Below are 27123 nucleotides of genomic sequence, written 5' to 3'. Positions count from 1 at the left end.
TGAAATGGACCTCCCTAAAATCCGACATTGAACCTTCCGCCACGCGGAATGCCGGACGCTCCTGATACCATAGCGCCAGCCCGATGCGGGTAACCGCGACGGAGCTAGGGCGCAGGTTCCTCCGCATTCTTACATTTCGCTGATTACAGACCCAGACTCGAGGTCGATAATATTCATCGCATTCATCCTCATGTTAAACTAAACATCTATCATGGCATATAATATTCTTCCTCCATTAATGTTAAAAAAAAACTTTAAGCCCTATGTATTTTCAACATCAATTGTGGCAAGCACATACTAAAAAAAACTAAACAAGTTAGCAAAATTTTGGGGTGGGTTTAAATTTAAAACTGATTAACAAACTCTTTTCATTTCTGAAAAAAAATGAAAAGACCCGAGGCAACTCCTTCACGTAACGAGCTATTTTCTCATCGCATTTCCGAAAAAATGCATGAGAAGCCCCAGCAAATCCACCACGTAACGAAATTTGGGGTGGGGTTGAATTCTAAATAGGTTAACAATTTCTTTTCATTTCTGAAAAATGAAAAGACCCGCTAATCTCCACCACGTAACGTACCTTAAAGTTCGTGGGATCTTATGAATACCTAAACTGTTAACCAATTAATCAATGGGTGATGTAAGTTACTCATCATTCATCCTCTGATGAAACCACTCGTCATTGGCATGACGAGTTAACGCTTGGCAATGCGAAAGGTACAAAATCACACTAAGGAACTAAACTACAGAAAAGACAATGGTCACTCGTTGGGTTTTGTGAACCGTTGAACCTGAATCATGGCTGGGTGTAGGATAATTACCTGTCTATCTGAAGTATTAAGCTGAATAGAATAAGCGAAGTCCTCTGTAAGCTTCTCCAATTCGTCGACCAAAGCGTCGTTCCACTTCTGACCTACCACCTTGCTGACCACCTCTTCTCTCTCAACTCAATCCCAAAAGTCAGTCCCCTCTCAGCTTGTCTCACCTCTATATGACTAGGCCATCGAGCTCTTCCTCTATGCCGAATCATGTTATTAATTGCCACTATGCAAACCGCTGACTCCATAAACAGAAGGAACTACCTGTTTTCCTGAATGCTCAGGAGGTTTGCATAGCGCAACACTGTGCATTATCAACATGCCTCAGAGGCTTGAGACAACTGAGAAAAACAAGTGAATGCCCTGGTCAACGTGAAGCGTTCAGAGAGACTTAATAAAATAAACATATAATCTTAGGGATTGATACGCTTTGACGGATGAAACCCCTGTTCCAGATATTGTCACACTTCGTACACGGATTGCAGAAGTTCTCGAACAGGTTGATGGCAGCATGGATGGATGGAGATCGAATACCGTCTCGACGTCCTGAGGCCAAGTGGAAGTGTTGCAATTGTAAATAAAACTTTGAGAGCTGTAGAACACGTTGCAAAAAACTGCATGTATTTATCTCATATAGTTTAGGAGTTAAGTTTCATCGTAACGGTAGCAGGACTTCGTGGACACCCTGTATTAAAGTTCATTAGTTAATTTGATTTTGAAATCCATGTACAATGAACAATGTTTCGTAGATTAGTATATCCCATAACATTTGTTACTTATGTTTGTCCATATTTTTCGAGCCCAAGTATGTGAAATGGTAAATGTAAAGTCCACATATTATATTAATCATGTATATACCATTTAATTGAATTAGAATTTTTTTGATACATTGGAATCATACACACAATTTATATTGTTAATATATCTGTGTGTGTGTTGAGAGGGGCAATACGAAAGGTTGAAGCAGAGAAAACATCTGCATGTATGCTTGAATTTTTGGAAAGTTTGCCTTGAAAACTTAAAAATTATACATGGATTTTATCATGGTCCTAGTCGTTTCATACATTTGACGCTTTCATTCATCAAAGCATATGCTTGTTTGTACAAAGTCCAGCACAGCATCAACATGGCAGAAAATGACAGCACTTCTTCACATACAACAAAAAGTTACTTACTTAAGTTGTGCTCACGATGCAGAGTCAGCATTTTTAAGCTCCCAATGTAGAACTGCTCTGCCAAAATGCACTTCCATTTATAGTGTAGTAGCTCTAGTTGTCTGGATACTGATTCAGTAGTATATATTTTTTATTGCTAATAGATTCATGTATGTGTATAAATAGTGGAAATTAATAATATATTTTTTTGAACTTAGCATAGAAACCGAAGGTGATTCTGGATGGATACCTTGGAAAGCTACCCGACTTAGAAGAAACTTTAGCTCAATATACAGCTGGCGCAGGAAAGCAGGTCATGGCGGATAAGGATGGGAATGTTAGTCAGCTCCATCCTCCGGAGCCGCTTCCAGCTCGGTAGTCTCCCAGGCATCCATAAAAAATCTATTGGATGACTTGGGCCCACATCCAGGATACCGAGGATATGGTGGAGTCATACTCCCCCCCCCCCCCCCCCCCCGGGATATCTGGTACAAATGGGCCCGCTGGGAGGTCTACAGATACGTTGGAGAGTTCCTTTGGCTAGTGGAAGTGTACCTGAGCTTCTAGGATTGTAGACTGACTATTCGTCGACTAAAGTGCCAATTGGGTGAGTGAACAAAATTTCCTAATAACAAAAATAATAATAAATATGATGTAAATTCTCAAATTATAACATTTGTGGTGGTCCACTGTTATAATTTGGAAAGGCTAATGGTGCCATGGCCATATTAGCTGCACATGCCTGTGATAATCGCTGAGGATAGCCTGGGGCATGTTGCTATTAATTCTGGTGCATAAAATGCTAAAATTGCCCTTTAAGAAAATTTTCCTGATTTCTATCTAAATTTAGTTTGGCAAAATGTAAAACTGCAAAATAATGGAATTACTGACATATGAAAATAGCAACAAAAAAAGAATCCTAATTTCAATCAAATGCAAATCTTTTTTTTAAAAAAAAAAAATACTTAAAATAAATCTATTTATCATAAACGGAAAAAAATGGCAGGGAACAACTCAAAGAAATTCTTATCTTGTCGTTCCTTAACCTTTTGGGTCCCAAGTGTCTCGATCGAGATGTTGTGTCAAGGTCGTAGTTTTTACGTTATAACTTTTCTATTTTTGGCTAGAATTTCGATTTTTATATATATATATTGTTCCTAACACATGTATTTAACAGAAATGTTTCTTGCACTTTTTTTTTCTTGAAAATGGAGGGGAAAAGGGACTTCTCTTTTGCGTCTCTTTTCAAGAGAAAATTTTTGCCGACAAAGGAAGACCGGCTTTGTTGTTCTAAAGCAATGCTTTTCACTCCCGAAGGAAGCTTCTTTATCAGTATCCGATGTCAAAATGAAAGTTTTCCATGCGGGCGCAAGCAGGGGGAGGGGGAAGACTGGTTGTTGAATCTGCATTGTGAGAATGGAATTTCGAGGCACGCTGAAGTAAATCTTTGGTTTTGAGCACAAGTTGCAACACAGGTTACACTACATTGTCTAAAAATAGAATTTCAAGCAGCTGCAAGAATCTGCACTCATTTTTCACTGCGTTCTAGCTTTTCGTCCGTGAAAGTTGTGCGTAGGTGTGTGTGTGTTTTTGTGCCCAAGTGCAAGGATATTTTTTGAGAAGTAACAGACTTCCAAGGTCTTTTTTGTCATCTACATGCTTTTCTTGTGGTGTGAAAAGTGTGCTACTGTCGTTTTTTGCCTGCTGCTTTTTGAACTTTTCATATCATTTTTTTCGGGGGGCAGGGGGAACACACCCCATTTTTCTTTAAAAAAAGTATTTTCAGGGGATTTCCCCCCTTTCCCTCCATATGTATGCCGAATGTGCATAAATTATATATCGTCTGAATCTGTGATTCATTTTGCATACAACGGTATATCTTTCATATCTCTAGGGCATTTAGTTTCTGAGCTATAGTCTTTTCAATGTAACTCTGCATTTTGCTCAATTCCGCAGCTTGAGACAGTGGTGTACAAGCCTTTCGTTTCAGGGGTACAACTCGCAGTACATTGCTCATATGACAATGATGCAAATATTTTTCTGTTTCTTACATGCCAGCAATAATTTCTGTGTATATTTTAAACTTTTCTAACTAACTAACTAACTCTCTAGCCTTCTTAAACCCGAAGGTTCATGGCTGCAGCAACACAGGCCTTCCATCTGTCCCTATCTTGAGCAAGATCTATATACTCTTTTCCATCCCTACCGATTTCCTTTAGGTCCATCTCAACGTTGTCCTTTTAAACTTTTCATATCCTTTTTTTGGTGGGGGTCAGGGGGACCCAATTTTTCCCGAAATTTTGGAATTTTGAGAGTTAGCCTCTCCCCCACCATATATACGCCGAATTTGCATAAATTTCATATAGTCTGAATCTCTGGTTCATTCCGCGTACAACGGTATATCACTCATCTCTCTAGGGCAGGCATGTCAAACTCAAAATCTGAACTGGGCCAAATAGTCAGTAGTGTTCGATAGGGCGGGCCGCAAGGAAAAAAATAATTATTTCTTTAATACTTTATTTTCAAGAATGACTAACATAACACTTAATAAAGTATATTGAACATTCATTGAAACTTGATCATTGCTTCTTGCCTGCAAGCTGGCATCTTTTTTTCTGCCACCAATTTATCAATATCAGGAGACATCTTATATAAAGCAGCTACTTTCAGAACACAGCTAAGATGAACGTCTGATAATCTGGATCTCGTTGGTTTCACTAGTGAGAAAAGTTTTTCACACTGGTAAGTGCTACCGAACATGGAAATTATTTCACACGCAAATTTGCAGGTTTAAAACGTGCAGGCATGTACTTGTAAAAGTCAGGGATACCCACTTCGCTGTACTTTTGTCTCAAATTTGAGTCGCACTGAATTTCAATTACTTCCATCTGCAAATGTGCTGCCACTCTTTCTACATCAGTCGTAAACAGGGCTGAAAACAAGGAGATCTTGTCTTCGAAAGAACGAACATCGTGGAACCTTTTCCCGAATTCAGTATTCAAAAGCTGAATTTTTTCGGCATACTTTTTGTACAAAACAGGGTCCTTTGAACTTGATCTGTATTTAGAACAAGTTGGAAAGTGTGTCAAGTCTTCGTTTCTTAACTGTTTTTCCCAAAGCAATAACTTACACTCGAATGTTTTGACTTGATCATTCATGTTGGTGATTAATTGATCTTTTCCTTGCAGTTTCAAATTTAAATCTGACAAGTGTTTCGTTATATCAACAAGAAAGGAAAGATCTTGTAACCACGTTGGTTGTGAAAAAAAGCTGGTGTCTTGTTCTTTCATTTCCAAAAATTGACATATTTTATCTTTCAAGAACCATAGAACACGATAGCCAGCGCACTTCTGTGTAGTAGGGCACTCCAGAATATTCGCTTTCTAAATCTGCTAAGAAAGCAGAAAATTGTCGCTGGTTTAAGCCACGGGATCTTATGAAGTTGATAGCTTTTTTCACAGGCTTCATCACACTTTCCATGTTGATTACTTTGAAACACAAGACCTCTTGGTGAATGATGCAATGCACATGATGGAACATGTGTTTATCGCAGGTTTCACGAAATTCGTTTTGCAGTTTTGTCACATAACCATTGTTTTTTCCCATCATTGAAGGGGCACCATCCGTAGCTACACAGGATAACTTTGACAGAGGTAAATCATACTTCCGCAAAAGTTCACGAACAGCAATAAATATATCCTGACCGGTAGTAGTGTCATGGAACGGTACAATGTCCAATAGCTCCTCGAAAATGTTGAACTCCTCATCACAAGCACGAAGAAACACAGCTAAGTGAGCTACACCACCGATGTCTGTACTCTCATCACAAGCGATGGAATAAGCAATGAAATTTGACACTTTTGTTTTAATTTGATCACTCAAATCGCAGGCCAGTTCGGTTACTCTTTCAGCAACCGTGTTGCGGGATAGTGAAATGCCTTGAAAAGCATTTTTAAGGGGGATTAACTATTTCAGCAGCTTTTACCAAGCACAGTTTAATAAACTCGCCTTCGGCAAAAGGTTTTGAGTGTTTAGCTATCAACTCCGACAATGCGTAGCTTGCGCATACCGCAGCTTCGCTTTCTTCAGCTACTTTAGTAAACATACCTTGTTGTTGTTTTAATCCTGCCTTTAACTCTCTCAGCTTGTCTTGCCTCATTAATCCGTCGTATTGGTTGTATGTATCTCTGTGTTGCTCATAATGACGTTTGACATTATATAACTTTGGTACACTAATGGTTGATCTGCACACCAAGCAAACAATTTTATCTTTCACTTCACAACAAAAGTACTCCAACTCCCATTTCTCTTGAAAACTACGATGTTCATCAGAAATTTTTCGTTTACTTCCACTTGGTTTCGACAAAGACATTGTTGGTAGCACAAACAAAGCAACCCGAATAGACTGCTAGACCCAAACTTCTTGGAAAATGGAACCGACTGAGCGAAGATGCGGGAGAGGCAAGGGAGGGGTGAGTCATGCAGACTATAAGACGGGGTAATAGGTTTTCGGGCAAAGGCAGCTTGTTCCCCTTTCCCTTCAACCCTCCCCTCATTCTAGATTCCGGAGGGAAAACTGCGCAGGCAGACGACTTAGCCTTGGACTCTGAACCACCCCGGCAATCACTACATTCGTCAACCACCCCAATAATGCAACACGACCACCTTTTTTCACCTACCGACGGGTATATCCTGTCCAAGAGGAAAACGTGTGTGACATTTCACATCGTGTTATATAATAACACAGATATTTTAGCAACTACTACATCAGAAGGTTCTACTACTTAAAAACAGGTAATAGCAAAGGGGCTGCACAAAAATATATCGAGGGCCGCATGCAGCCCGCGGGCCGCGTGTTTGACATGCCTGCTCTAGGGCAATTAGCCTCCGATCTACACTCATTTAATTGAAACTCTGCATTTTGCTCAAAATTGGCTCGGGGCCAATGGGGTTACATGTGTAAATGGCCTTGGGACTCAAAAGGTTAATAAATGATTAGTCGTGATTAGCCTAAGTACATAAATGCAACGTTTATGACAAAATTTTATCTACATATGCCGAAATATCCCTAACATTGTTGAGATGAAATTATATCATTAAATACAATTTCTGATTGCTATATCCTTAACTAAAACTGGCCCCTTGAAAATTTAATGAGCGAACGCCACTGGATCGGAAAAATATGCAGTCTATAATTTTCGTTGACTTCCCCATGCTAAGTTTTGAACGTGCTGAAAGGCACTCGGGAAGGCTTCAGTGTGGAGAATGGAATGTGTTGACAGCAGGTATTCAAAATTCTTGCAATCTTGCATTTTCGTAGTTGCCTGCAACAACTGGATTCTGTGGCTGCTTGAAACGTTTTCTGGTGCATAGTGAAGCAATGTTCGGGCAACTTCGGGTTTCGCTGGTATGGCAGAGGGAGGAGAATCATTGCTTTGTGCACAGAGTGGAGAATTCTCCTGCCGCATCGAAACTGGCAGCGAGAAAAATACAACTTGAGGAGGGAGGGAAGAAGGAAATGGAGCGCTAGGATTTGTTGACACACTGTGTGATGCATAAATATTGACGTAGCTTTAACTTACTGTGCACAAAGTCTAGTAAGGGCTGAGCTTGGTTGAGTGGATGCCAAGGACTCTGGAATGCGATCGTAGCGAGGTGGGGGGGAGGGAAAGTTGCAAAAACTCAAACTTCCGCGATCGCATAATAACGATGACTTGGGAAGGTGCAAGCAAGAATAAAGGACTAATTAGGTTTGCATGGAAATGCAATTGGCTTTAATAGTGGATACATATACCCCCCCCAAAACAGTAATTAAAACAAACATTAAGGAAAATTTTAGGCAAACGTGTAGTCATAAAAAATGTGATCAGTAAAAGATACAGTAAGTTCGGCAACCTGAAACTTTGGCTTATTTTCTGCTTTTTGAGCAAAACTTTCAACTTTTACTGTTGGCTGACTTTCAAATAAATCTTTGACTTTTGCAATTGGCTGTACACAGGGCAAACTAATTAATTCACTTTCAACTTTGCATCTGTGTTGGTCAGTAACGGGATGAACTGTTAAATCACTCTGAGGGGGGAGGGGTCGTAGAACACTAGGGGTGGCATAAGCAGTGGGGTGTGATTCTGGTTCGGAGGTAACTGGAACCATACACTCACATGTCAGCTTTAGAGTGGCTAGCCGAGGTTCTGCTGTTGACTGTACACTGTGGTGTTGATGAGAACTGTACAGCTGTAAGTGTGCATAGGATTGCACACTGTATTTCTGATGTGGATGGTATAGCTGAAGTTATGCTGGCGACTGTACAGCTGAAGTTCTGATGACAACTGTTTTGCTGGGGTGCCGCAGGTCAGTACAGTCCGGACCAAAAGTCTTGATGAATGGGGTCAAAGAGTGGGGACCACCGAAGATAGCATGATGGGTGGCTATGGATCGATGCACAGTTGTGTACAGGGATGTACATATCCAAAACGCTGGACTGGATTCTGGGATACGAACTGCTGCTTGAAGAAGTTGCCGTGGAAAAGTCCAGGAAGGGGGGAAGGGGATCTGAAGTTCACCGAGTTGAACTGTCTGCGTGTATCCAAAGAATAGAGATGAGTAGGATACATCTGGAACAGTCGAAGGTGAGATACTCCATCTTGATGTGTGATGAGCGTAATGTTGTTATGTGATGCAAATCATACAAGTGCAACAATTTAGCATATGTGTCACCGCTTATGTGCTTATGTTGTGTATTGCATGAGGCAACTTGAATGCCTCCATCCTATGGTGACACACCAACAACTTTCTACAAAGTCAATTATTATTTTTTATTGTTATTATTGTGACGTTTTATTGGTCAATCTGGACTTGTGATTTGACCCCCATATTTTAGATAACTACTCAAGCTTCGTTGTGTGGCTATTAATGCCCTGATTGATGCCTTTTTGGAATTTTCCCCAATTTTTAGCATGGTGCTTGGCTTCATTTTGTTTTGAGTGACCTTGGTTATAGGTAATGGTTTGTTTTTATTATTATTTTGTGTACCTTCTACATGTAATAAAGAAGTTCCATCGGCCTTTCGACCATCCACATGCAACCATCGGTAGATGGATGCTAATTAGTGAGGGGAATGAAGAGAGGTGCAGAGCCAAATCTGTAAAAGTTATGTTCCATTTCTAACTTGAGATCCGATTATTCACTAACAATGCTGCATTCCATAGAGAACAGCTTCAGTGTTTCAAGTTGCATACTGCTGAGTATGTAATTCTGGCCTCGCCACATCCTGTAGGGATTTTCCACGTTAGAGGCTTTTGTCCTTTCATCGATAGGTAAGAACAAATGTTAAGGAATGAGTATAAAACATTCTGCAAGGTCAAACTCGCTCTCAGTTGGCATTAAGAATTCATAAGGTATGAGTGAGTGCGGGATCGTAATAGTTCGAGGTGCGTAAGAACTTAAGGTGCGAGTCACCTCAGTAGGTTGCACCTTGAACGAAGGACACTACATGGATTATTAACATCTCGGTCGGGTCTAGGTAAGTGTGGAGAGAAATCAGTTCATGTCATCCTCTTCTTTCTTCTCCTTGATGCATATCCTAACATTTCTGAACATTTCCAGCGAAAACATCAAGGGCTATATCTGGTTGGGCGAACTGGCTCCAGGACTAAAAGTGGCCCTTCACATAGTGGTAATAGACAGAGTGTGTGTGGGTGTCTAGAATTATATGTAGTGAGGAGTAGTATAAATGTAATGTAGACAAATAAATATAAAATAAAATATAATTAGAAAAATAAAGAATGGAGGAGGGGCGAGAAAAATTGAAAAAAGGAAAAAACAACAAAAAAATCAATCCAAACTTCAATCAAAGCTAATTAAGCCAAAAACGGGCTGTTGTGGTGAATCCACAGCCCCTGACGATAGTGACAGTCAAGTTGACCCCCGGTATCTTTTTGCGTACCCTCGCAACATACGTCATGATATGCGTTGCAATTAGCCAAAAGTATTAAAACACACGACGGTTTAAGAAATTGATTAATTTTAGTTACTTCTTCTCTTTCAATAGATTCAGTGATAAAGCTTTTCTTCTCAAAAAGGTGTATGTACGTTTTATATGCCGGCAAATACGATATTTTGAATACACTTTGAAAATTAGTCTGGGCTTGTGAGGGGTGGTCTGTACCAGAATTTTTTTTTTTTTTTTTTGATAGTAGGGTTATATCAGTCATGGGCATCTAGATGGAAGGGGGATGGATGTTACTATAAATATATATACAGTAGAGCGTCGATTATCCGAACGTCAGTCAACCGAACGACCGCTTAACCGAACTGTGTACTCGCTCGCACCTGTTACTCTCCCACCCTACCGTCCATCATCCCCCTCACTCCCCACAGTAGTCGCCGCACTGAGCCACCGCTGGCGGAACATTGCTTCTAATGGGGCCTTCATAAGGCGCTGCTGACCGGCCAAGCCGCCAGTCGCTGTGTTTCAACAATCAGCACACTTCTGTCGGTGTATGTATTGTTCATGCAAAATGCGTATGTAATATGGACATATTTTTGTTTAATAAACTGTACCACATACTATATATTCCTACTAAAGTTGCCTTTGTACGTTAGTTTGTAATACTTAAAGAGATGCCTGTTTTTATGAATAAATTTACTGTACAGTACTTCTTTTTGGCAAATAAACATGTACAGTTCGATTATCCGAACAAACCAGTTTTCCGAACACCCATGTCCCCCAATTACTTCGCTCTACTGTATATATATATTACACACCTGTATTTCATTTGTCACAGTAATTTTGTTAATTATTGGAAAGGTGTTGCAGTAACATAACTTCAGTCTGAAAGTGGTTTTTTTTTTAGAGGCAACACTATACAGTTTTCTCCCCTGGAAAAAATCCTTTGGATACCGATATGAAACATATCATGTCAAAATCAAAAGTAGGTTAGGGGGGTGTGCTCCCCCCCTTTCATTCTCTCAAATTTTGCAGTAAATATCTGTGGTGCATGCAGAATTTCTAATGTATATAAGTCCACATTTAATTTGTTGAGAGTCATCCAAAAAAAATATTTTTACATGTACTACTGTTTAACTTGTTTCCCTTACTTTGCAGATAAAAGGATAGAAGAGGACTTGTAAGACAAGGACGACCACCACTGCAAGGAATGTGAAGTCGAAACCATGTTTAGAGGTGCCGTTTCTTCTAGGACATCTTCTATAGTAACGGATATATGCGACTTTGAAATTTTATATAATCCTATCGTGAAACATGAGGTCTTCCTTTGTATTATAATGTTTCAACAAATGATATTTAGTTGCTAAAACAATTCCATAGCTATGTTATGTAAACATTTTCAAGTGGAAGAACGGTATGTGAAGTGATACGGTGGTGTAGTCATGATATCTCTAAGGAACAGGAAGACTATACTGCAGTGAAATCCATTTTGAAGAAGTGACCAACTGCAAACAGATGGAACTGTTTTTAAAAGGAATCTAATTTGCAAGTTCAGAACTACAAGTTATGTAAATACGAACAGTTGTAATTCTTGGGAATTTTACACACTTGTTCAGGTAAATTGTCACACTAAATTGAAGTTCATTTTCAGTAACAGTTTAAGTGTTCAAATGCATCCTAAGTAAATGTTCAGAGATTGCAACTTTACATTTACTTAGGATGGATTTGAACATACACCTGTTGTTCAAAATGGACTTAAACTTAGTGTGACAATTTATCTCAACAGGAGTGTTGTAATAGTTCCCAGTCTTGTATTTAGTCTGAAATGACTAATAAAAATTACCCCTACTCATGGAGACTGTCATTATCACTTTTAAGAAAAAAATGTTAGGTGGGGGAAGGTTTGAAAAATTTTGAAGTTGGGACTTAGGGTGATTTTTTAGCGAAAAATTTAGCCAGAATCAGTGAAAATATGCTAATTTTAGCATATTTTTTTTCTATAACTTGGAAACCTTTAGAATATTAAGACCAAATTTTGTACTAAATTGAAAATTTTATTTATTTTAAGCTAAAAACAAATGTTGAATATCTATCAAAAGATACACATGGATGTTTGTCACCACTTTAAAGCTTTTGTTTCCTTTTGGATGTGATCATAACTCCTATTTTGTCATTTTCAATGAGCTGTCTTCGGGGATTCCTAGCACCATCTGTGAAATGATCCTCTGGAGTATGCACCTGAAAATAGAAAATCAGAATAAGTTTATAACCTTCTCTGCAAATTACTCCTGCCTAGTTTGTTCCAACTTTTAAACTCTCATGTCTAATTGGTTACAAAGTACAGTGTCAAAAAGTGCTGCAAACTAGATTGGACCATTATTATTAAAATCTTAATACAGTATTTTTCAGAAGTCTGGAACCCTAAATTTGATCACTTCTATTATGAAATGGGACATCAGTCTGTGGTTAGGCCCTGGTCCTCAAGGGCTGTTGCACCATGGGTTATATTATTAATATCTAGAGTCTCAGAAAAACTATCATTGTTGCAATTTGAGATCAGCAGATGTTGTGTGCAGCACTTTGTGGATTTTGGTGTGGAAAGTATTTGCCGATAATTTTCTGGCATTTTGATTGTTCACAAAGTTTGAGTTTCCGTGGAGTTTGTACCAATATTACATGACAAAACTATTTTTTATTTCTGATGTAGTTTTGGTATAAATTGATGCTAATAATTTGAGTTGAATACTGGAATACAGCAGGTGGCTTTCCCTTGTCAACTGTACTTTCACCTAAAAGGCCTAGAATGTTCCAGAACAACTTTCTAATAGTCTGGAGGGGAGTAATGTTTGTGTATATATGTCGGCCTATTTTGTACCTTGTTACGTTTGTACTTGGTGCAGAGTCTAAAGAAGATCTTGCTAGAAGGTTGAAATGTTACGTTTAGTTTGTTTTATAATAAAATAAATTTCTGCCTTGGTCAGCATATTGAGTTTTTCATATCATGGAAACATTATAATTCACACCAAAGCGACATGATTCATGCCATTGAGAAAGTGGCCCAGTCAGAGCAACACACTTCAGTTCGAAAGGTTGCACACATATATACCATATTTCACTGCATAATCGTCACAGATGTTATGCCATTTGTGGGGGATAGAGAAAAATTAAAAGTGCTTCAGGAGCCAGCATTTTCTTCTTTCAAATACAGGCTAAGGATGCTATGAGACATGATCTTAAAACATTTATTAATTAATGCAAGATTGTATTAAAAGTAATTAATTCTTGTGTCGGAGTGGCCTTCGTAAAGAAGACTTAGGTGGTAACAGCATGAATAACTATGCAATACATTCTAATATATGGTACCATATCACAGCAGATTGTACATTTTTGCACTGTTCCTAGCCAAATTTCACAATGTTATGTTCATTATTCTGATTTAATTTGATACACATGATACATAAAAAAAGAGGGTAATGAAAGATTTTTGTAAGCGAACTTGAATAGTATGAATTTAAAAATTCAAGTGCCCAGTGAAAATTTTCAGGCACCCTGGTCGCAATCCATTATTGAAAGCTTTTTTTAATTTTTTTATTTTAAATTATTAACAGTTCTTAAGAATCATTTGTTACTAGCTTCAACTGTCTTTGCAAGATTAGGATGCATGGAATACTCGTGAATATATGTAAAAATTGACAAAAAGTTGAATAGTCCAAATCAACGCAGATAATTTCTTTGTGACAGTTTAGAATATTTTTCTGGTCTGAAAAGAAAGTTAACATGAATTTACAAAATTGTATCTTGTGTGTCTAAAGATTCTGCACTTCTGTTGTTTGTTTTGTTATGTGATGCGACAATTACACGATGAAAGGTTATAAACTAATTTTTGAACTGAAAAAACTGTGCGACGATTATGCAGTAAAATACGGTTTTACATTGAAAGGTAGATGGGTGACTAAGTTTATTTTTTACAAGAAAGGTCACCTAATAGTACGCATTTAATTACAAATAAAAATATTTTAACACTATCTTTTGCCAATCTCCGAGGTCCTGGAGATGCATTCTATGGAATACATTCTCAGCAAAGAATGCTGCTCATGTGACGCCTAGGGAAAGATAACCTATTTTTTTTTTCTATCACATAGTTTGCCTTGTGTTATTGTAAATGTGGCATCTACTGTTGGTTTACATTTAAATTCATTTTGTTTGTACTTTTCATTACATTGCATATTTTACTTCCTTGTAGATTTATTCCAAGTATATTCTGTCCATTGTTTGTTTATACATGGTGTTTCAGAAGTCATGGAACCCTAAGTCTTGTGGGAGAGATTTTATACATTTTGTAGTGTTTTCATTCAGATATTTGTAAATACAATTGATTAGCAGTTCACTGTACGCAGTGAGAAATTAAGCTGGAGTGAATTTGTTTCCAGAATGTTAATTTTGGGGAGGAAAGGGTTAAGAAATTATGGGATCATAATTGAAGTTTTGATGGATTGAGGAATAGCGATTTCATGGGAGAAGAATATTTTGCTGGCATATAAACTTGATGAACAACAATATTTTTTTATAGCAGGTGTTGAATATATGTGTTCGAATATTGGCTATATATCTGCAAGAGAAATTGGAAAACATAATTTTGCCCTGGAATCTTACTTATTTAGTTTTGTATTGCAGCAAGATGGAGCTCCTCCACATTATGGACGTGATGTTCGATTTTTTTAGATGACACATTTGAAGAGTGGATAGAATGCCGTGGTACCATTGATTGGCCTGCGCGTTCTTGTGATTTGACACCATGCGATTTTGCTTTGTGCGGAATTGTTAAGGATATGGTATACTCATCATCACTGGCAGATTTGGATGCACTGAAAAACTCAATTATCAATGTGTTTCATGTCATCAATAATGATACAAGTTTACTGCATCGTATTTGGAATTCTGCTGTTCATCATTGCACACAATGTGTTGCAAACAATGGAGGACACTTTGAACAAAACCACTGACACTGGAATTTTGTGTATCTACTTGTATTTTGTACATATACTTGAATTCTGTGTAAAAACTTGAACTTGTGTATGGGTAAACTGACTTTTGCGCCACCCTGTATTTCTGAAGCAGTGCTTGTTCTATTGATGGCTTGAATGGAGCGGTCTATTGCCTGAAGAATCTCTAGAATAGTTTGAAAGCTTCATCTTAGGGATCAAATCAAAGTCACAGGGCTGGTAGAGCTACTACCACCCTCATCGAGCTAACAAATCAGCCACAGGTTGAGCTACATGCACCCAAGCATTGTCCTGCAAAATGACGGGAGGATTCAGCAGAAAGTGTCCCCTCTTCTTTCGCAATGCAGGTCACAGGTTATGCTCTAAAAATGAACAGTAATACTGCACATTGAGCATCTGTCCTGGTAGCTTAGGTATCAATCTAACAAGTGGTATAAGTGAGAAGCACCGGTTCAGTTTCATGGCTTCTATACAGCATTGTTGTATAGAATGTTCACATGGGTTAAATTTCCAACCCAAGTATATTGGATCATTTACCACTGTGCCATCAAAATGCTGAGGTCTCACTTTTGTAAAATACCGTTACATAAGCCACCACACTATAGCAGAAGGGACAAATATAAAAACGAAGGAAATATCACCAGCACGTGGACTGAAATAAACAGGAAAAACCCCAGAACAGAATCAGAACAACTTCAAAACAATTGTCCAAAGCATGTAAGTTCACTTCATGCTCACACAGGGTAATCAGGATTGAATCCACAGTTTAAGGTCGGATCCAAACCACTTTGCACTGTCTCCAGGGATTGAACCTGGACCCTCGATCACAAGACAACAGTGCCATCTGAGGAGGCCAAATTCTTTAAAGCAAATAGGAAATACTGGTTGTCAGAGCCCTCTATTACTACTTGAACTATTCCTCCAATGGCCCTTGCATGAGGAGGAAAACAGCAATATTAGTTAAGGAATAAAAAAAAAGGTAAAGAACATGTAATATGCACAGATAGAAAGCAATTTTTTTGTGTTAACTGCTTGCAAGTAATTGTACTATTATTTCTAAGACATTTGTTTTTCGAACCAAAAGACGTGTGTATTATTATTGAATTTGTCAAAACCCATGGTGCAACAGCATGTGAGGGCCAGGGCCTACCGACTGCCGGCCTCACTTGGACTGGCCAGTTAGAGGGAGATGTAAGGTCAGCACAAAGAACCCCCAGTCATTGTAGGTTTACATGAATGGGTTATGCTACTCATTCATAGTTTCCCAATTTCCTCATGATGGTGGGTGGCCACCGGTCCCATATACACAGGCCAAAATCTCAGGAGGAAAGTTGTTACACTTTCCCCAGTAGAAACCAGCACACATCCTGTAGCCTGAGCCCCAAGCTTGCACCTTAGGCCTCACGTTCATGGTGCAGGACTCATTGCATTCATTACTCTTGAAAAATATACAGGTTTATAGTAACAAAATACAATTATATCGCTGAGATATCAAAATGCTACTGGATCTTAAAGACATTTTTGAAAAAGCACTGAGAGAAATCTTCGAAAAATGTCTTAACTGGCACACGTGAAAAGTCCTGCAGCAGCTTATAATAACCGACTGGCAGCCTCACTCCCACCAAAAGGGGGAGATCGTCCAACGAGTTACGAGGGTGATGTGTGGTCAGCATGACAAACCCCAAGTTGTCGTAGGTTATTTTATGACCAGGTTGTACCGGGTAAGTCAAAATGATGGACCCGATTACAGAAATTTATTCAGTGAAATCTAATAAACATATGTTATTGTGAGACATGCGCTTCGAAAGGTTAACTTTCAAAGTTTAGTTTCCACGCAGTGTTTCCACTTTCTACCAGTAGGAGTCAGCAGCGAGCAGGAAAATGGTGTTGACTGGAGAACAGAGATCTTTCTGTGTGCTTGATTATCATGTGAACAAGTCTGTGATTAGTGTGCAACGGCATTTCTGTACCAAATATCACAAGAGAACCACCTACAGGGAAGGCTATTCGTAAGTGGTATGAACATTTCAGAGATTCGGGCTGCATCTGTAAACGAAAACCGACTGGCCGTCCATCGACTGGGGAAGAGACAATGGAACGAGTGCGCACATGTTTCGTGCGGAGTCCACAGAAGTCCACCTACCGGGCAGCGAGAGAACTTCAACTTCCACAGAAAACTGTCTGGCAGGTTCTGCTGAAACATTTACAAATGAAACCCTACCGCTTGCAACTAGTTCAAGTCTTAATAGACACTGATTATGCTTTGAGTAAAAAGCAACATTTTAAGTAACATCCAGCAATTAAGGGGTCCAGGGAGGGAAGCAGGAGAAAGGTCCAAAGTTCTAAATTTTCCGCAAAATTTTCAAACCCCAAATTTTCCAGGTTTCTTTTGTTTTTCTCTTCCCCAAAATTTGCAGCATGTGCACATGCATATCCTCATAGAGTGACCTTTTGCCGTGCTTCCTCCCAAATTTGGTCCATCCAGCATCCATAGGGCCAATGCTAGAAGCAAAATTACAGATATTGTCCTGAAGCTGGCAACACTGCCACTTTATATTATTATTTTTTACATAAGAAGTATCAGTCTGATTTCAACAAAACTTTTCACTGTTTCCACCACTACATACTAATTTTTTTTCATTCACTTCGGTCTATTGAAGGAGGTAATGTTATTTTTTATAAAAAAATCCAACTTCCTTCTTTTTCCTCTTCCTTTAACACTAATTATTGAAAGGCACAATGTAAAATTTTAACTCTGCTACAAGCCCTGTGTTTAAGAAAGAAAACAAAACCAATTTCATCTCTCTACAACAATTAGTTCTTAAGTTACGATATTTTTTTCTTTCTTTTGTATTTTGCTGCAAGTTTGAAAAGCACGGGCTTGAAATGGCACAGACTCTGTTCAAAAGTAAGATGCGTGAGAGGTCCGCCCGCTAAGGTTAACTGATATTAATTTAATTGTTCACAAAGCAACTATTATGTAGTAGTGTAACATGGACAATTTGGAGACTCTTGCCTGTTGAGGTTTCCAAAACAACTCCAAATAAACGATGATATGGAGGCAAGAGGAAAGATTATAAGCAACAAATCTTTCCAACTCTAGTGTTCACAGAGTATTAAATATACTCTGTAAAATTTGATCAGAGAGAGGAGCCCTACAGTATATAAATTCCAATTTGTCAATTTTTCTTCTTCAAAATTTAGGCATATGGTAACTGATTACAAATTATAATGAGGTCAAAATATGTCATTGTCCATTGTGTTGAAAGCAGGTTAGCAGTCTTACACAATATGTAAATAAATTTTTACAAATGTAAGATATTAAAATGTCAAGTGGGCAGATATGGAAAATTTGTGGCATGAACAACATGCATGTATATATAGAAGCATAAGAAATTTAATTCTGCAAGTGCAAACAGTTCCAATTTAGAGGTATATAATCTGGGTTGGCAATGCTTGAAGAGCAGAAATTTACTTCAAATGCAGCCTCTAATATGAGCAGGTAGATACAAAAATTGTGGCTGTGAAGCTATCTTCAGCATAAAAGTTCCACTACAGGGCAGAATATTCCAGTATTAATTGTTGATAAGCACAAATAACCTTAGTCAAAGTTTATAAGATTTTCCTCAAACAAAAATAGTATTAATATTTTTTAACACATTTTTTCCTACTGTCCATGTTACCACACTTCATAATTAATTTAAAAATATGTTTTTGATTTATGTATTCAGACAATGCAAAATGTTCTTACCTGCTAAGTCATCCTTCACTAGCAGATCAGCCAGTGTAGCTAACTTCTTGTTTTCGCACTAGATCTGAATTCCACCCCATGCAAAATCTGTAAAACATCAAGCTTTTTGTAACAACTACACTTGTTCTTCTCTGACAGGTAAATAAGTGTCTGAAAAATCATTTTATCTGCATTTCAACACACTCACATGAAAGATAATGCCAAAAGAAATGTTCAAATAATTTAATCAGAATAAAAGTTTCCAGAAGCAAATTTATAATTAGAAAATACAATGAAGATAAAAAATTAAATACAATAATGCAAGATTTTAAATTATTTTATTACTAATTAAACTTTTAGACAAATTGGCAATTTCAATGCAATAGTTTAAAATGTAATACAATTCCTCTTGTAGTTTATGGTTATTGCAAGCACTTAAACACATCTTTTGATGTAAGACACATTGTGAAAATAGGATAAATTTAAGTGATAAATAGGATAATTGTAACATTGATCAAACTACAAATGAGTATCTGATAAAGGGAACCTGTGTTCTGAAATGTTGCATCAAAAAATATGTTAAATGCTTATAACAACCATAAACTAGAGGGAAAATCTATAATGTAAAGAATACAACTGTGATTTTCTATAATGTAAACACTACAACTATGTGATTTCGTAAACATTTTTTTCTTCTCCCTCTTGGAAAAAGAACATGCCAATGTATTGTAAACAAAGCGACTCAGTCAGAAGCATTTTTTAGTTATTAATCTACTTTATGTTTGTCCGGTTCCGTCTCTTTCTCCTCACACCGATGATGCTACGAAGTTAGCGAAAATTTAGAAATTTTTCTACTGTCCGGTGAGTGTTTCCTCTTACCTTCTTTGATTTTATATATATATATATATATATACACCAGGTGTATAAGCTTAAATCTGCTGTTTTCTCATAGATGGCGTTAGTGAGCATATGAAGCTACCATGGGCATGCCATACCTGGTGTTTGTATGAGTTGGACATCTGCCAACACGAATCAGTGCACATCGTCAGCACGTGCAGACAACAACAGACAGTGTTCCTGTGGTAAGCATGTCTAGTTTTGTGCCAGATAAAGAGCATATGCGGGAAGCTATTGCTTTTCTGCTTCCATTTGAAGAAATCGGCTGCCGAATCGCATCGAATGCTTGTGGAGGCCTATGGTGACAGTGCTGTATTGGAAACACCATGCAGGGATTGGTTTCGTCGGTTCAAAGACAGCAATTTTGACCTGAGCGACAAGAAGCATGAAAATCGGCCCAGGAAGGTTGTGGACCATCAATGCAGGCTCTTTTGGACGAGGACGATACCCAAACGCAAAAGATGCTTGCCAAGCAATTGGGTGTTACTCAAGCAGCCATTTCCATGCGGAAAATGGGTGCCGCATGAATTGACCGATTGGCAGCTGGAGAGACGCCAAAACACATGCGAAATCTTGCTTGCCAGACAAAAAAGAAAGTCTTTCCTGCATTGGATTGTGACTGGCGATGAAAAGTGTATATATTTCGAGAATCCTAAACGCCAGAAATCGTGGGTTGATCCCGGCCAACCATTAACATCTTCCTCGAGACCAAATCGCTTCGGCCGGAAGACGATTGTTGTGTTTGGTGGGATCAACAGGGTATCGTCTACTTTGAGCTGTTGAAACCTGGTGAAACTATCACTCCCCACCGCTACCACTAACAACTGATCAAATTGCACCGTGCTCTGTGTGACAAAAGGCCAGATTATCAACAAAGACATGACAAGCTGATTTTCCTCCACGACAACACCCCATCGCACACGTCAAGACCAAAACTACTTGGAGACACGCAAGTGGGAGGTGGTACCCCATCCCGCCTATTCACCAGACCTGGCCCCTTCCGACTACCATCTGTTTTCGTCGATGGCCCACGCCCTCGCTGAGCGGCACTTCGATTCGTATGCAGACGTCCGAAAATGGCTTGATGAGTGGTTTGCCTCGAAAGAGGACTTTTTTTGGCGTGGTATCCACAAATCGCCCAAGAGGTGGGCAAAATGTGTAGCTCGCGAGGGCAAGTACTTTGAAATTTCTTGTTGCTTTCTATGAACAAACCATGTGTTTTTCTGACTACAAAACAGCAGATTTAAGCTTATACACCTGGTGTGTGTGTGTGTGTGTGTGTGTGTGTGTGTGTCTATATATATATATATATATATATGGATGTATGTTTGTTCTGGCATAACTCTCGAACACCTGGAGCAATTTCAACCAAACTTGGTACACATATCACTTGCAATGTGGAAAGAAATACTGTGGGGGTATGAACCCTCTGGCACCCCTAGGGGTGGGGGTGGGAATGGGGTGACATGTAAAAATAATCAAAAACAACCGATATTAGTGTGGAATCCATAGTTTTCGGGGTCGCTAAGATGAAGTGACACTCCCAATGCCGTTCAATTTATTTATTCTTGCTCCTGGAGGTGAAACTGAAAATGTTGTTCATAATCTAATTTTGAGTTAAATTAATAGTATAGTGAATTTGTGAAAGATTTTACTTTATAATTTGTATACTGTACTTATACTTTTAAATACCTGTCAATAAAATTAGTAACATTTTACACTATAGTTACAATTCATTATTTTCCTGTCTAATAGAAGATTGGGATAAATAAATACACGGGCAAAGCCGGGTAATCAGATAGTATATAATAAATATGTACAATAAATGAGAATTGTTATGGTAAACAAGGTCAAATTTTCAGAACAGGCCACTGGGAAATACGGCATGTTACTTATCAATATTGATTCTGCAAATGTTGTAAATGCGTATTCATTATTCTGTATTTATGTTTGCCATGGAAGAATTTCCACTGATTTAAGGTGGATGAGCCCCACCTTCAATAGCTTTCAAACAAAAACTGTATGGAATAATCTCTTGTATCCTCTCACCTCATTGGTTAACATGTGCCATAGCTTTTCTCCTTGTTTTACTAATCACAAACACGTATATAAATGGTGATAAAAGAATAAAACACATGTAAATTTGGACACACACACAAAAGCACTTAGGTGCCATTAAACACAACAGAAACATGCTCCAATACAATTAGCATAGATTCAGGCGTCTATAAATGTTACATGCATGTGAATTTAATGCAAAATAAGCACAAATTCAGGATGTCTACTGAAAAAAGGGCCGAATCACACGGAACTGGATAAACCAGTTAGTTGGCGCTGAACAGGCTACCTGACCGGAAGTGGTGGCTGCCTGGCTGACTGCTTGACTGGTTGGGAGGAATAGAACATGTTCTAATGGCTACTGGCTTTCTTCGACTGGATTCTGTGAAACAGCAAATCAGAGCAAAGTTTGGCCATGTGAAGATAATATGAGAGTTTGCAAAGGAGAGGGTTTTTTCTTTGTGTCAATACAATTTTAGATTTCCAAATATTCACTCTTGTCAAATCCCAGTTGTTCAGTGAACAATATAATGTGTATTATTAGTGTTTTTATCTTCTTTCTCTTTTTGTATATATTCATTCAGTGTAAAATAATTTGTTATTATGTAGGAGTAAAAACTGCTGAACCTCCTGCATACTTTAAGAACGGGAATATTTACACTCACATGTGTTCTCTGCTTGGGCGTTGGTGAGCAGTCGTCGTAACAAAGCCTTCATGAGAGGAACCGTGACACTTGCACATGGTTTCAAGTGCACTGTAGATGCACATTCTACAGCCGAAGTTACTGAACTTCGTGTATATTGTGCAGTCCATCATGTATTCGTATTATAGTAATTAAATATTTGTGTATATAGTCTTCGTGCATCTGTTTCTTAACCAGGCACCATGCAGGAACTGACAAATTTCGGATAAATTGGGTCAGGGTGGAGTGCAGCCAGTTAGCCAAAATTGTGCGGTGCTTTCTGGAAACTGACACTCAACACCAGTACAATGTAAAATCACTATACTGTGAAAAACAGCAAAAATTCTTGACCACAAGCATAATTTCATGACTGGTAGACACACTGAAATTGGACCTATGTCAAAAGTATTAGGGGAGTGTTGAGAAAAATTTATGTGTTGGGTGTACAGATAAATCACTGCCCCTCTCTATGAAACAAGCAACATGGGTCTCCGTAGTGTGTAAGAAAGCATTCACTGGATATGCGCGACCAACAGACCAAGGCGACATGACATAAACAGTCCTGTCCAAGTGACACACAAGCAACAAGAGCAGATTGTGGTGGTCAAGAGGGAAAGGTTGCATTTGTTTCCAAGTGAAAAGTGCTGTTTACTTATTTGGTCTGAATGTCTCTTACATTACAAATCCAAATAATGAAGAACTTACATTGGATTCAAAGTGCAACCAATCCATTCCAGAATCCCGAACAATCTTGTTTCTTGAACGGTGAGTCCAATCACTACATGCATCCTGAAGCCCGTCCTGTGATGTCAGCATCCTCGATGATCTTGCACTGAAGTTTGCACCTGAAAATAATTTTTTGTGTCATCAAACAAACTTGTCACCATAAACAAAAATTAAAACATTATTACATTCAAAGTGATGCACTTATATGTATCTGGTATAGGCATAATAGTAAAGAGGCATTCCATGTCCAAGTACCTCAGTTTTTTCAATTAAATGTAACGATATTTATCTTGAGAGTCAACAATTTAAAACTGTCATGTGCGTAAAAATTCAAGTATTATACATAATCAAGGTAGAAGGTATATTATATAAAATTCAAGTATAATTCCCAGTTTTCAAGGGTAAATTTTAAAAAAATTCAAGTGAACAAGCAGATGATTTCCCTATTTAAATCTTATGTATTATGTATTCAATATACTCAAAATATAAAGGGTTCGTGTGTTTCCAATGTATCAAAAAATTATAATTAAATTAAATTTAATTATATATATTTAAAATATTTAATTTTACATGCTGAGTGTTTACATTTGCCATTCCAAATACTCAGACTCGAAATACATCTACAAACACAAGTCACAAATGTTATGGGATATACAAATGTTATGGGATATACTCATAAACGAAAAATTGTTAACTGTATAAGAATTTCAAACTCCGAATCTGACAGGACGAGTCACGATGCGATGCGATGCAATGCAATGCAATACAATGGTACACAAAGCAACACGACACGAGGAACAAATATTTATTATTGTTATCAGTGCTTTTTTTCTGGAGAAAAAGTTTTTGGTCCTCTACAAGTTGGTTTGTTGTTATTATTTGTTATTGTGTTTATTATAAGAACTGCTCTAAATATTGTGGTATATAAATGATCATGCATACATGTTGATTTGTATTATTATTGCATCCAAAGTAAATGTATAAACACAAGAACTATCACATCTGTCTTTTCAGGAAATTAGGTTCTCATTTGCATCTTAAACGAACAGCACTCACCGCAATGTACCGTACAATTTGTTTCTACATTTCCAGTCCACTCACTGACAGGAGGCAAATTTAGTACAAGAACTTTCTTTTATCCCTTTCATCTATTCATACAAGGATTAATGTAATAAAGAATGGACTTTTGTATGGTGCATTAAATATAAAAAATGTATATCCAATGTCACAGCAGGAACCAAGTTTTGCAAGAATGGAGTTCCGGTCCACTTTAAACGCTGCCTTTCTCCAAAAAGTAAAATGTTTAATTCGCATTCTGCAACCACATAGTTATTCGAGCAATAAATATCAAACTGGTTTGAAGATTGTTTTTCTTGTACAATTTACGATATGTTTTGTACATTACAAGAAAATTTGTAATAAGCCTATTTTTTACACGTAATGTAATTGTAATGTAATTCATAGGTGTGTGCCAATTCATTCCATAGCACATCAATTTTGTCCTTATGATGGTGCTCAGTTGATAAATAATTGTACAGCAGAGGCCTCGCTTGCACAAGAACGATTAGCTTCTGTATCAAGCTTTATTTTTAACCTTGACCGCACTGTCAAACTTACATATATATATATATATGATGTTAAACCATACAGTGATGAGGCACATGCAGGTGGTGTGGTGAGAAGAAAGGATTCACACATGCACAGAGTGTTTTGTCGCATCGTGCTCCCACGAGACGAAATTCCCGGGACCTTCCCTGTTTTGTCGCAAGCCGTCGCAAAGTGACTCGAGGTAACTCGAGTCCGGTGTGCGGCAGGCGATAAGAGCCCCATGTTAAATGTTCCCCAGAGTCGGTTTGCAACAAAAATGATTCATCGCGTCGTGTCGGATCTGGTGTGCAGCTGGCCTTATCTTGTAATAATCTTCCGTCTGTCAGACAGATTGTTCTGCAAAGGACATTAACAAAGTAAACGGATTGAGAGAATTTTGTTTTATTTCCACCCAGATGTATTTTCTATCCTTGATAAAAAAAAAAGTTAAACGGTGAAAAACTTGTTTCAGAACATTTATAAATATGCATAAATTCAATGAGCTTTTAATTAATAAAAGTTGCAATTTTTCACATCTAGAGAAAAATTCACGCATAATTCCTGGAATTCAAGAAATTCCCAGTGAGTAGTCACCCTGGTTTTATATTACAGAGAAACGTACAAATTTACACATAATTGATAAGGAAATTATAATTTTAAATTTGCGATGACAATAAATAAACTTACATGAATTCCTTTTTAGAAGTACTGGAATAAGTTTTTGGTAGACACCACCATTTTGAAGGTAAATCTTGAGTTCTCCACAAGGAAAATGGATCAAAGTCATACATCCAAGGACTCTATCCCTGTCTATTTAGCTATAAAAACAACTGTGTTTCAAAAAAGAATGCTGAATAGTTTAACAATCACTAATCAATTGTTTTCAGTTGCCATGGTAAGTACAGCGTGTTCCGCTTATACGTATAATAAAAGAAAAAATCACAACTTTTTTATTTACCAGTATTTTTTGTTCAAACTTTGTACAAACATGTAACAACTTAGAATTTTTTTTTACAAATCAAGAAAACTAACGCACTTCCACATGTGAACCATTAGTGGCACGGCAAATGTCAAACCAGTTGTCAGCCTCAAGCCACACGTTTTGCAGCATGTGCGGGGTAATGTTGCTTACTGCAATCACAATTCTTTCACGCAAGTCTTGCAAATCTCTAACTGGTGTAAAGTAAACTTTGTCCTTAACGCACCCCCACAACAAAAAATCACACACAGTGAGGTCTGGTGACCGCGGGGGCCATTCAATAAAATTCGAACCTCTTCCTATCCATTTTCCATTGAAATGCTCGTCCAGGAAGTCTCTAACGAGATTTGAGAAATAAACCGGTTTCGCGTAACTGTTTTTCCCATTTCTTTAGCACCTAAACCATAACGTGCACGAAATCGTCTCTGCACAAGTGTCACAGACTTCACTTCAGATAACGATAAAACACAAAACGCCTTGTGGTGACCACATGACGAATGGCTACTGAGAAACTGATAATATCAGTTTTCAAGATATTCTGGCTACTGCGCATGCGCAACTACCACTGAATGTGTTGCTAAAAAAAATTTCTGAGTCATTCTTTAAAATGAAACAACAATCACATCATTCTGACAGTTTGTTTAGAACAGGGCAGGAAATTTCCGGTCACCAGGTCGCCATTGGCGACCAAAAGTTTGGGGCTGGCGACTAAAATTTTGTTGTTTCAAATGTGTGTCAAACACGCCCGAACATCTCAATCCAACGTTCATACATGGTTTTGGAAAGCGAGCCGATTGAAAACCCGGTGTCCACTCAACGCCGACACCATCTAATCGGCACAACAGTTCTGCAACTGTTGGGATGCTACCACTTTGGATGCACATGCAACACAACCCAACCCATTTTCCCTGCTTTGCTTTTCCTCTACTCTGTTGTTTCCAAATGACGACACTGCAGAAAGTATGTGTGCATCGTGCACCACGCGGACTTGAGGTGGGGAGGGGTAGAGTGGAGCAGACCGTGGACCAACCGAGGCTCCTTGCTTGTTCACGGAAAAACCCTGTTTTCACAGTTGTGAACTACTCTCGTGCTCGCCAGTGTCCAGTATTTGTTGACAAAAGAATGCAATAAATGCACTCGTGAACGTTGGTTGAGGTGGTAGTAACGTCCGTACTGTTTCCATATTTATTTATTTTTTTTGTTCGGTGGTAGTTGCCTGTGAGTGAAGTGGTTCCAGAGAAATACATACATCAGCCTTCTGATTGATGGATGTGTATGTTCGATACGTGGATGCAAATGATTGGTCACATCAAGGAGGATATTTTAGGAGTAATAGAGCTTTCAAACTCTACTTCTGCTGGTTACTTCACAGCCATAACTGATTATTTAGATAAGGCAATATGTTCAAACAAATACAGAAACAAGTGTTACATTGTAGGCTTGGGTACTGAAGCAAATATGGTCGGGCACAAATCAGGATTGGCTGTGCAAATGAAAACCATTTGTAATAAAATGATAAACATTCACTGCATTGCACACCATTTGC

At 38.2% G+C, this 27123-nt stretch overlaps 1 protein-coding gene and 1 long non-coding RNA gene across 7 annotated transcripts in view; one reads left to right on the top strand and one right to left on the bottom strand.

The window, feature by feature from the left end:
* LOC145996470 (uncharacterized) overlaps nucleotides 1-11754 on the top strand; it is a 66982-nt gene extending 55228 nt beyond the window's left edge. For all 3 annotated transcript variants that reach the window (XR_014442777.1, XR_014442779.1, XR_014442778.1), the window contains 2 exons: nucleotides 2188-2576; nucleotides 11073-11754. This is a non-coding gene — a long non-coding RNA (uncharacterized LOC145996470). The remainder of the gene's footprint in view (nucleotides 1-2187; nucleotides 2577-11072) is intronic.
* Nucleotides 11755-11953: 199 nt separating this feature from the next.
* Nucleotides 11954-27123, bottom strand: part of LOC145996058 (uncharacterized) — a 502345-nt gene continuing 487175 nt past the window's right edge. For 2 of the 4 annotated variants that reach the window (XM_083132276.1, XM_083132277.1), the window contains exons 3-6: nucleotides 25286-25416; nucleotides 22991-23130; nucleotides 18669-18755; nucleotides 11954-12152 (exon numbers count right to left, since the gene is read on the bottom strand). In XM_083132276.1, coding sequence (XP_082988402.1) covers nucleotides 18708-18755; nucleotides 22991-23130; nucleotides 25286-25385 — 288 coding nt within the window. In that variant the 5' untranslated portion in view covers nucleotides 25386-25416 and the 3' untranslated portion in view covers nucleotides 11954-12152; nucleotides 18669-18707. The remainder of the gene's footprint in view (nucleotides 12153-18668; nucleotides 18756-22990; nucleotides 23131-25285; nucleotides 25417-27123) is intronic. The other 2 variants (XM_083132275.1, XM_083132278.1) reach the window with 1 other exon arrangement.

The sequence above is a fragment of the Lepisma saccharinum genome, chromosome 12, assembly GCF_977018435.1.
Source record: "Lepisma saccharinum chromosome 12, izLepSacc3.1, whole genome shotgun sequence".
Taxonomy (NCBI): Eukaryota; Metazoa; Arthropoda; class Insecta; order Zygentoma; family Lepismatidae; genus Lepisma; species Lepisma saccharinum.
This window is presented reverse-complemented; position numbering and strand designations above follow the sequence as displayed.